At 41.7% G+C, this 12,351-nt stretch overlaps 1 protein-coding gene across 1 annotated transcript in view; it reads left to right on the forward strand.

Annotated features, from left to right (window-relative positions):
- Positions 1 to 12,351, forward strand: part of CCNY (cyclin Y) — a 102,390-nt gene extending 90,039 nt beyond the window's left edge. The window contains exons 8-10 of the mRNA XM_083406737.1: positions 5,600 to 5,766; positions 7,599 to 7,761; positions 8,701 to 12,351. Of these exons, the coding sequence (XP_083262863.1) occupies positions 5,600 to 5,766; positions 7,599 to 7,761; positions 8,701 to 8,817 (447 nt within the window). The 3' untranslated portion in view covers positions 8,818 to 12,351. The remainder of the gene's footprint in view (positions 1 to 5,599; positions 5,767 to 7,598; positions 7,762 to 8,700) is intronic.

Here is a 12,351-nt window from a genome sequence, read left to right on the forward strand (position 1 = left end):
CCAAATCCAAGGAGACCAGTGCAGTGTTCTCAGGCCGGAGGATTACTGGCTGCATGGCTCTTCTGGCAAAAGCATTTCCAGTAGTTAAGGAGTTTCTGGGATCTGCTCCGAGGGCAGTTCCCCTTTTGAATAGCCAGGCTCATCCACCAACGAAGGGGAGCCCAAACACAGGATTGTCCCAACAGCCAGGGTTCAAATCTTGCCACTGGCTGATCACACATTCTCACCTAACCTGCCTCTCAGTGTTGTTGTGAGGATAAAAGGTAACCATGTGCAATCTTGAGCAACTTGCAGGAAGATCAGAGGAAGGAAGGAAGGAAGGAAGGTATTTGTGATTTAAAAAAAAAATGCTCCTTTAAACTGTACCTTCATTTTTGTCCCCTTGGTCAGATAAGATGTGATGGCAGCAATATACAATAACTTTATTTTTTTACTATAATGTTGATAGTTTCTTCTGTTTTCAGCTTCTTCTTTTGCCTGCTTCTCTTAAACAGGCAAAAACTAAGTGATGCTAGGGTAGCTCCATTTGTAGCCAAAATTAAAGCATTTTAAAGGAATGCCAATTAAATTTGCAATCAGTATCTGAATAAATTGTATTTTATTCTATAACAGAATTATAGATAAATGCATTTTATGTTCCTAAAGTAATAAAATGACCTCAGCTCTGTAAAGGGTGCTGAAGAAAGTATTGCCTATTTTTCAAACCCCCCCCCCCCATTTCCATTTAAAGCTACACATTTTTTATGATTCATAATTTTCAAAGAATGTACATATCTCTTCTAAAGAAAGGAGAGCCGAACTCTTTCCTTCCTCGGCTTATTTGTTGATCATCTTTACAAAATAGTCCTCTGAGGCCAATATGGCTTGGGGATGTCTGATAACTTTGGGCATGCTTACGGACTGCTGTGGTGGAGCTATTTCACTGTGCTGTCTTCCTGTACCATCCTGCAAACATGCCTATGAAGGAACCTACTTGGCAGACCCAGTAATATGTTTCTTTCCCATCCAAGGAAGTTCCCTCCCCATCCAGACTTGTGGTGGGAAGAAAAATGAGTTTGAGTGTCAGTCTGCAAGGAGGCATTCCATGGAATGGGAGAGGGTTCTTTTCCCCTCACCCAAGGAACTTGGATATGGGACTGCATGGGAGGGGAGAGGATACAGTATCCCTCACCCAAGTTCCCACCTTTCTTGTTCCATACACCAGAATAAATCACTCTAATTGGAATTGCTTAAACTCAACCCTGCTTCACACAAGGCCCACTGCTCTACCATCACTAGGTTCAGTCTCCAATTGTAAGCTACTTGGATCCATGTTCTTTGCACAGTTGCTGCTAAATCAAGACCCATTTGCACAGTTGCCCTGCAGCCCTACATCTGGAAAGATGGAAAACATGACCTCGGACTGTATGTACAAGAAGTTGTGCTCCTTGCTTTGAAATTGGGAGACACCTGGCTGAATCCCCTTCTGTGACGAGGCCTGCCAGGAACAGAACGCAAAGAACATTTACTAGCCCTTTCCTTACAGGATTCCAAAACCACATCAAATATATTTCCAAAATCCTGTCAGTGGGTGGCGCTAGGCCAATAAATCCTGGTTTGAAGAATTAATGATCATTCTGTGTTAGCTTGCGGTTCTCGTTTTACAAGCATGAACCCCCAGCTCTTCCGAGCATTGTTCTGAGGCTCTCTGTCCTTAGGTTTCTTCATACTGTAAGTGGATACAAGGTCTGTTGTGTGCTTTGGCTTTTAAATAATAAAATAAATATTTTTTTATTTATACCCCACCCTTCCCGATTCAAAAACCAGGCTCAGGACGGCTAACAACAAATTTAAAACACTTAATTATAAAAGCAGCATAAAATACAGTATAGAAACATGAATAACAATAAAATTCCAAAATCAATTAGATAATCCCCAGGGCTAGCTGGCTGAATTGGTCCTACTTTTAGAGACTTATCAACCAGTTTACAATATTTCTCCAGGGAACTTAGACCTTAACAGTGCAGTTGAATTTACTCTACACATTTGCTTTCTTGCACATAACATTTTTAGTTGTGAGCAAGCTTCCTTGCTTGATCTCTCTGCAATAGACCAGAGGTTGACCTGAATGTGCAGCTGCATATTTCTGTGTTGGCATGCGGACAAAAGAGATGTGTCAACCCCTCTTGAGACATTTCACTAATTGCGCTGAAATATTTTTTGTTTTCTTCAGATGTTTCATCTGAGGAGAAATCTCCAAATTTGCCCTGTAGGTAGAATCTGGTGATAGCTTGTTTTAATTATAAAAATGTAAGCACGGTTTTACCCCACCCTTCCTCCCAGGAGCTCGAGGTAGTTCACAGCAGGGCTGGCTGCTGCTCAGGTCTTCCTCTGCACAGCCTTTTGTCAGATTCAGTGGAATTTGCTGTAGCCACTAAGCTAGGTGAGTTCTTCCTTTGCACTGGAAGGACAGGTCTCCAGCAGGGAAAAACTAGGAGAGGGGCAAATTGCCAGCCCTCCGTGCCTTTAATTAAGTTCTTTCAATTAAAACCTGTTCTAACTCTACAAGAAAAGGCGAGTCATAATTAAGCACAAACTATGTAATTTTTCTCACCGCTTCCAAAGCTGCCAAGAGATTTTGTGTTCTAATAGGTGATGAAATTAAAATCGGAGGGGAAGACAATTAAATTATGATCCCACATGCAATAAAAGCCTTAATGAACATTAATTGAATGTTATGAATTTTATTTTTTAAATTGCTGACTGAAATGCTTTTGGGTTGTTTTTTTTAACTAAAACGCAGTCATAAATAGCTAGGTTTTTTGTTTTTACTTTTTGAACTACTTTTATCTGTTTATAAGAGTATTTCTATACCATCATCTCACAAAATATCAGGGTGGTTTACAGCAATAAATATATATATCTTTGGTAACAAACAAACAAACCCATATATAACAGGTGGGAGAAAGGCTTGAGATATATGAAATTCTATGTGCATTTACTATACCTGGGAGTTAGGTTTTTTGAACAGAGTTGGGCCTTGCTTCTGAGTGAACAGATAATCCTGTTAAAATAGTATCTTGGTGTATCCTGTGACTCCGTTACAATGGGCCAGGAGCAGTAATATAAGCGAGTGGCAATAGCCATGCATTAGAATACCAGCATACCATTCACTCAACATGCAATGTTGAACATAGAATAAGCGGAAAGTTAGCTCTGGGGGAAAAGCATAGAAGTGACTTCTCACTCTGCCTGCCATAAAACCCTAAGAGGAGCCGTGCAGGATCAGACCAAAGGCCCATCTGGCCCAACATTCTATTTTCACTGTGGCCGACTAGATGCCAGTGAGAAGCCCATAAGCAGTATTTTTGTTGCCTCAGATGTTTAATAGCTACAGACCACAGCTGACTAAGCTCAATTAGGACCTCTTTAAATAAGGTGTTTTTATATGAGGGTATTTGATAGTGGAATGCTCACTAGGGCAGTCTGCAATGAAGCATGAAGAACAGGCTCGTGAATACTGCTTTTGGAGTGCAATTTGCTGACGTACATACTGAATTTCCCCCCTGATAACATTGGGTGAGTTTAGTGGATAGGATTCAGACCCTGAAGCCTGCAAAAACCGCTCCCTGGAGACATTGACTATTGCTTGCTTGGAGAAGCAGCTCTGTTTCTTGAAACCTCTTTCCTAAGCATCGAACAGCAAACACGCCCCCCCCCCCAATGGAAACAGTCATTAGGAAACACTAGCATTCTAGCAACCTTGGCCAAGAGGCAGTTACTATTAGATAACACAAAGATGGGTGTGAAGTGGGTGTGTAAATAATAACACACATATTTCTGAAGTGGAGGATGATGCATACTGCAGGAACACCTGGAATTACTTGTTTTGCACCAGAACTGCTAGAAATATTGCTTCCTCTGATATAGGATATAATGTTTTAATTAAGTGCACCTGATGTTGCCAGTTGTAGAGGCCAAGACAGATAAGACACTGATGATTGTTTTATTTATTTATATATATATATATATATATATATATATCTTTTTTATTTGATTTTTCAAGTATAAATTTATAACAAAACCAATTACATTTCCATATACAGTGGTACCTCGGGTTAAGTACTTAATTCGTTCCGGAGGATGAATATTTTCGGGTTGCGCTCCACGGCAACCCGGAAGTAACGGAGCGTGTTACTTCTGGGTTTCGCCACTCGCGCATGCGCAGACGCTCAAAATGACATCACGTGCATACGTGGAAGCGGCAAAACGTGACCCGTGCATGCGCAGATGCACAGTCGCGTGTTACGTTCGCTTCAGGATGCGAATGGGGCTCCAGGACGGATCCCGTTCGCATCCAGAGCTACCACTGTACAGAGATTTTTCTTAATTTCGCGACTTACCCCCATCCCCTCTGTGGGTCCTAATGTCATCGTTTCCAACTGCATATTATATCATAATCTATATTTTATATCTGTCTATTTTATCCATCACATTTGTTACAGGTGCGATTAGAATCCTGCTGATGTTTTTATCTGCTTACAGTGGTCTTCTAAATAAATAACACTGATGGTTGTTTTAATCACGGTTATATTTGCAAGCAGCTGAAGAGATCATGTGCTCCCTTTGGGCTTATCTCTCTTCCAGAATACTGATTTCCCCTGCTGGGAAGTTAACCATTGCCAGCAGTTTTAACCATGGTTAGGGCAAGTCAGGGTTCGAGCCTAACTTTGCATCTGATACCTGTGTTCGGTTTCTGTGTTAAGCGGTAAGGCACTTCTGGCGCCTTTTGCTGATTGTCACTTAGCTGTTCTACATTGTCCTGTTTAATTCATGATTGTCCTCCAAACAGTCCTGTCTATGCTAAACTCTCCTGTGGCTAAATACCTCAGAATACTATTTCCGCACTTACTTAGATGGCTTGGATTTGAAAATGCAATGCCCGAAGTTACCTTGATTTTTACCTATGACTCCTGAAGCTGTATTACCATACCAGTACTGATGAAAGCTGTCTCTCTGCTGGAGTCTGAAAATACCAGCAGTAAAGGGAGGCTAAATTGCTGTGGTTTTTCTTGAATATGGACCCATGAATGTTGTATCAGGAAAGTATAGGAAGCTTTTGAAATGTAGTTTGCATGACAAGTCTCTAGGGAACAATTATGCGGCAGTAAAGTGATGCTGACAGAGTACCAGCAATCTGGTGTTTTGGGCCATATGGAGCAAGTAATCACAAGGAGAATGGAAGGAATTAATTTCATAGGATTGTGTTTCAAGGTACTATATGTGCAGCTGGTGGGAGAAGGAAAATTCCAGTGGCAATAGATATATACTTATGAATCTCTAGAGCATAATCCAGAGGTGAGGAACTAGATTTGGTCAGTCCTTCTCTCTACCAATAACTTGGGCCAACTTTCTTCCTCATTATTATTAAGCCACAGCATGTTTAAATGAAACACATTGTGCATTTTTTAAAATAAAAAAACCCTTCCTCCCCTCCACACACCCCTTTCTTCTGTTGTTTTCCTTTTGTCTGTTTTTAGGTTGTAAGCCCCCTTGGGTTAGCGATGTGTTATTTGTAAAGTGCCATGAATGAACGAATGAAAATACTGTGTCTTTTCAGGTATATCTTGAAAGACTTTTAACTTACGCGGAGATAGATATATGTCCAGCAAACTGGAAGCGAATTGTGCTGGGTGCAATTCTACTGGCATCAAAAGTTTGGGATGACCAGGCCGTGTGGAATGTGGACTACTGTCAGATTCTGAAAGATATCACCGTTGAGGACATGTGAGTTCACTGTTCTTTCTGTTGTCCCCATGATGTACAATAGAACTGACCATTATTTTTCCTTTAAAAAAAAAAAAAAAAAGTTGTTTAAATTTATTATGATGATCTATCTTGCATTGCACACCACTTTGGGAGCTATTTGGTAGAGAAATAAACACAACAGATAAATAAACAAGGTTGGAGCTAGACTAAATTAGTTGAGATTAGGTGCCATTTAAATCAATTGGGAGGTTAGCCATAACTTAAGTCCCACTAATTTTTCAAAGAGAAGTAAGTTCAACTAATTTAACTTGGATTCAACCCAGTTAGATGGGTTTTCTATCTTAACTATTGGCATTCTCACAATGGCTAATAGAACTACCACTCCGTAAAGGTAAAGGTAAAGGGACCCATGACCATTAGGTTCAGTCGTGGCCGACTCTGGGGTTGCGGCGCTCATCTCGCTTTATTGGCCGAGGGAGCCGGCGTACAGCTTCCGGGTCATGTGGTCAGCATGACCAAGCCACTTCTGGCGAACCAGAGCAGCGCACGGAAATGCTGTTTACTTTCCGCCGGAACGTTACCTATTTATCTACTTGCACTTTGATGTGCTTTCGAACTGCTAGGTTGGCAGGAGCAGGGACCGAGCAACGGGAGCTCACCCCGTCGCTGGGAATCGAATCACGGACCTTCTGATCAGCAAGTCCTAGACTCTGTGGTTTAACCCACAGCGCCACCCACATCCCTCATAGTCATCATAGTTAGTAGCTATGATGGGGTGAGCTCCCGTTGCTGCATAGGAAGTGGTATTTGGAAGCATGCTACCTTGGACAGTGGATGATAGCCATGCTGGCTGGTAGCCATTGATAGTCTTATTCTAGTTATGCTTCGCTGCAGGCTTGAATGATGGCAGCCCAACACATTGCAGAATGGTTTCCTTTATGGTCTGCTTATGTGGCTGCAGTTGCTCACGCTTGATGTACCTAAACATAAATGAAGCAGAATTCTAAAATCTTTGCAACTTTCAAGAAGACATGGGTTAGCTTTACAGAGTAAGGAGGAAGGGAAGCTTTAGTCAAACACATGAAAGGAAGAGAGCAGAGGAGGCAAGTGAAGGAGCGGCTTTCAGATTTCATCAAAGTAGGATGGTTCCTTGGCTTACACTCCCTTTGCCTCAGGGTGTTCTGGTTATACCTCTTCTTCCATTGTGAAGCATTGGAGTTTCCTACACAGGTACATCGAAAATGGGGGAAGTCGATCTGAGCTTGTTTATATTTATGTGTGTTAGCTTGAGGAACAGATGCTGCTTTGGAATGAAATTCAACAGTATACAAAAAGCCCCATTTAAAAGCTCATAAAACAAAGAGAATTTGATTCCCCTACAGATTGTATTGTGTAGTCCTGTTACAGTCCAAAATTCCTTATACAAGTCAAAATGTGCTGGAACTTGTTTGACCAAGTAAATCACAAGCAACTGAAGCACATGACTGATCTAATACAATTTTTTTTTTTTGTATTGACGACTGAGCATCTGCTGTTAAATTTCATACTTGGCCATTGCTGGGAAGTGAGCCACAAACATGCAATGGAAATGAATGCTTGAGAGTCCATTAACAAACATGAGATAAAAGCTTACGTATGACAACCTTTTGTTGAACCTGAACATTTGGGTGAGTGGGGAGGAGAAACTGTCCCCAAACTGCCTGGGCTGAAGATAGCTCAGGTTCCCATGATATGTCTGTGACAAGCTTAAAATACATTTTCTTTCTCTGGCGTCAGCCTGTTATAAGACAAAGTAAATTATTGTCCTTCGGGTCAAGAGTTTAAAACATGTCTTGCTATTTATTTTGCAGGAATGAGTTGGAACGCCAGTTTCTTGAGTTGTTGCAGTTCAACATTAATGTTCCCTCCAGTGTTTATGCCAAGTATTATTTTGATTTGCGATCCCTGGCAGAAGCAAACAACCTGAGCTTTCCATTGGAGCCGCTCAGCAGGGACAGGGCATATAAACTTGAGGTGAGAACCTTGATCTCCTCCCATCACAAACACCTTGTGGATGTGGCAAGCTGACCTTTTATTTTGCACTCTCTGAAAAATTTCAAACAAAATGTAAGCTCACTAGAAAAACTTGAGTGTAGGCTTTAAAAAGTGTGTGTGTGTGTGTGTGTGTGTGTGTGTGTGTGTGTGTACACACACACAATAAGCAGAGCAGTCAATTTACAACTGTGCCATACTGCACAATGGCAAGATAAATGAAAAAGCAAAGTTGGGATGACACAAGAGGGGGGGGGGAGGGATCATTTCCATTGCTAACTACCAGAGCCAGTGTGGTGTAGTGGTTAAGAGCGGTAGCCTCGTAATCTGGGGAACCTGGTTCACGTCTCCTCCACATGCAGCTGCTGGGTGACCTTGGGCTACTCACACTTCTCTGAAGTCTCTCAGCCTCACTCACCTCACAGAGTGTTTGTTGTGGGGGAGGAAGGGAAAGGAGAATGTTAGCCGCTTTGAGACTCCTTCGGGTAGTGATAAAGCAGGATATCAAATCCAAACTCCTCCTCCTATCTGGATGGGCTACAAAATTGGAGTAATGGAACAGGAAGGGGGTTAGTGAGCACCTGGGTGGGCTGCATGGCAGACAGGCTGTTTTTGGCTTGCTCGGGTCTCAACTTCGCCGGGCTTGGATTACAAAGAAAGTTAGGGGTCATAGCTTAGGTGGCAGAGCATGGGCTTGCAAGCAGAAGGCCCCAAAGTAAAGCCATGGCATCTCCAGTTTTTTGGGGAAAGCAAAGCCCAGGTGTAGCCCCTGGTATTTCTAGTTAAAAGGGTCAGGTAGAACGCAGAGGATGGGAAAGACTTTCCTCTTTCTGAAGCCTTAGAGAGCGGCTGCCAGTCGGAGCAGTCAGTACTAGGCTATTTCACGTGTCTGACCTTTCTCCCTTGCCCATCTCCCTACAGGCCATCTCCCGCTTGTGTGAAGACAAGTATAAGGACTTCAGGAAATCAGCAAAGAAACGGTCAGTCAGTTCGGACAATCTGACTGTAGTTAGGTGGTCACCTGCGATTATCTCCTAATGTTTGAAGTCTTGGATAGTCCTCAGAAATACTGTTTCTATCATCAACTTTGGGAGGGAGGGGGTTGTTATTTCCCCCCCTCGTTCTTTTTTCCCCCTTCTCCTTATTCTTGTTTTTAGATCTGCCTTTACAGTGCCTCCCCCGTTGCGTAGCACACAAGAATAAATATACGGACAGGAGAGAGACGGCAGTACATCGGGAAGAACTTCGGAAGAAAGCTGGTTCTGTTGTTTTGCTGCAGATTTGTCCTTTTTTATGTGAGGAAAAGGCAAACTACATACATGTTCTTGGAAGAACAGAAAAGCAAGTGTGTGTGTGTGTGTTATTAAAAAGAAAAAGATCCTCAGCAGAGACAATAGCATGGGAATTTTAAAAACGCACCACAAGATCAGCTTGGAAGAAGCACTATGAGAGAGGATTTTGAAAGTATTTCACTTTCTCTTCAGTGTTTTCCATTGGCTTTCTGGGTTTTATATCTTTTTTCATTCCTCCCTTGCTGTTTGTCTGGGAGTCGCTTTTCCTGCTTCTGCAAAGCAGCAAGTATGAAGAAGGCAGTATCTACTGTAGCACAAGCCTCTGAACCAGACGCCATCGGTTGTTTTCTTCTCTCCCATCGCCTCCATCCTACTCCATCCACTAGGCTTCCCTTCATAAGCTGTTTTATTAGCCTTTTCTCCCCTTAATTATTATGCATATTTTGTTTCTCGTATGCCTTTATTGTATTTTTTGAAAAAACAAAATTTGACTTGATTTCTAGTGCTGAACCAAAAGTATACAAAAAAAAGAAGATCAGGTGATTGTTTGGAATTCTTTCTTTTTTTTAATTTATAGCGACCGTGTCCGTGGTGTGTTCCCACAGGTTGCATCTCGGATGCCGGCTGCTTCATAGTATATGTGGCTGCATGTGCCTTCCTATGTTCTTTGGGATAGTTTTATTTTTCCTTACTATAAAGTTATGGTTGTTGGAAGGATCCAGGTGAGAGTGGAACTTGGGCCAAGGAGGTGAAATTTGCATTGGATGCAATTTTTCGTTTGCAAGTTTTTTCACTGCATTTAGAGATTTAGCAGAGATTAAATGAGAGAGAAAGTGGGAGAGAGAGCGAGAGAGAATCTTCTTTTGTATGGCAGAGACAGATGATTTCCTTCACTTCCTGGTTCAATGTTGCAAGCAATAGCCTCAAGTTTTTTATATGTTTACTTTAAATGGAAACCAATCCGTTTGTATAAAATAGAAAAAAATAAAATAAAAAAAGAGTTTTTGTTCTAGTGGAAAAGGGTCCATGGAAGAAGAGGGAGGAGGAAGAGAAGAAGAAGAAATCTATATTAATTTTACCAAGTGTTTTGTCACAGGTTAGATTTCAGAATAAAAACCGTTAAAATGCATTTTTCAGTGTAGGTGCTTCTAGAAATTTAAACAAAATGCAAACTGTGAAGAAAATTTTGTTGCTTTGTTGATTATATTGTTCTTCTGTTGTTGTTACTACTGGTTCCCACCCTTCTTTTCCTTAATGGGATAAACGAGTTGAATACCTTTTTTATATAAAGCAAATCACGTTATCTCTGAAAAAAAAGGAAAGGGGAAAAAGCCTTGTGCTCTATATAAGCATCTATGAATTATTTTGCACATTTTGAGAAGGATGCCATTTTACGATGCATAAGACAAACACAAACCAAAATCCGTTGTACAGTAAGTTCCGTGATATTGAAGCGCCACAAATTCTCCTGTGCAAGTCACAGCGAAATAGACGAGACCTCGTCTTCAATGTGTGGCACTTGCTCTACATGCACTCCTCGAGTGAAACCATACACACCACATTCCACCAGAGCGTCTTCTGCAGAAACTCCTATTCCAGGTGTGCACTTGCACCCTGCTCCCCTTGGGTGTTGTGCAGGACAAGCTATCTTCCTGAGCTAATACCATTAGCTTCAATGTCATCTCTTGCAGGAGACATGCCCTTACACATTTCTTTATCTGGTCTCATTGAGCCTTAAAACCCGAGTTAGGAATTGTTCACTTGACATTTCCAGCCCAACTGTTTCATGTGACGAGCACATCCATGCGGCTCTGATTATGGGGAGCTCTTTGCTCCCAATCCCTGCAGGATGCCAAAGGGGAGGTATGTCTGCACACCTGAAAGTTTTTTCTCGATTTCTTCCTGCGACAGCTCCTGTTACTAAAGAGGCAACCGAACAACTGCTCCCTACTGGTGTGAGCTGCTGCATAAGAAACAGAAAGCGCTTAATTCTCTCGTGTGAATTCATGTTTCCGTTTGGGGATCTTGACTAAGGAGTGCAAGTTAGGGTGGCTTAGACATGCTGGTTCCCAGCAGGCCTACAGTCGAGGCTCTTATCACCTACACAGCCTGCTCCCCAGTCCTGGGTAGCTAGGAGACCTTGGTTTTCTTAGGACAGGAATGGGGAATCTGTGGTCCTCCAGATGGTGGACTCGCATCTCCCACCAGCCTCAACCAGCACGGTCAGGGATTATGGGAGTTGTAGTACAATATTAGAAAATCCCCAGGTTCCCTTCCCTTCCCGAAGACACTTACCATGCTACTAGCTTGGTTCCACAGTGCCGAATCAGGAACACAGAATGATGCTCCCTCTGTGTTCCCTAAATATGCTTATGACCCCAGAGCGTTAAAGGTTTTTATCAGACAACTGTGTCCTTGATTATGCTACCTGCCTTAAAAGGGTAACACACACTGATGAGGTTAAATTGCTAATGACTAAGTAGAGTTTTCTACTAACATGTATTACATGACATGAAGGTTTTGCCCATCTATGTTCCCCAATCAGTTTAATTCTCATTACTTTGCTATTGTTGTTGCTACTATTTTTATTACTGTGCCAATATAGCAAAACTTCGATTCTTATCAAGTTTTGAGGGTCCCCCTTTTGCCTTTGGTGTTCCCTTGACTAGAATGTTTCAAATTTAAAAATTCTTTAAAGAAAAGAGAAGAGCGAGAGTGGAAAAGGCCAGCTTTTGTTAGAATTGGGTTACGGTGCCTCTCCCAATAGAAATGTGATTGTACCTGGAGTTGTTTTATCAACAGTCTGCAGAACATTTTGGGGCTGACTTTCTAGCAAGCACAGTTTGCAATGGGTATAGGACAGCCTTCCCCAACCAAGTCCCTCCAAATGCATTGGACTACAACTGGTTTGGACCAATGGGAGTTGTAATCTAAAACATCTTGAGGGCAGCAGGTTGGGGAAGGCTGGTGTAAGGGAAGATCAGAAAGAGAGCAAGGTTTGCATTATGTAAAGTTCTCAATGCATCTACTATAATTTTGTGAAATTTATTAAACAACTTTAAAGATTGTATAGTCTATTTATTGTAAAATTTCAAGTGGATTCCGTAAAACCTGGCTCAGTCTTGTTTAGACTATATTGGATATCGTTTTAGCCTTGTGCACTGGATTCTACCTCTGTATAGGAGAATTTTCCATATTCTTCAATTAGTACTGATTCTGTGATTTAACTTGGTTATGTTTCTTGCACTAAAAATTAAAAAACAAAACAAAATCTGTTAAA

Source organism: Podarcis tiliguerta (genome assembly GCF_965153285.1).
Source record: "Podarcis tiliguerta genome assembly, chromosome: 12".
Taxonomy (NCBI): domain Eukaryota; kingdom Metazoa; phylum Chordata; class Lepidosauria; order Squamata; family Lacertidae; genus Podarcis; species Podarcis tiliguerta.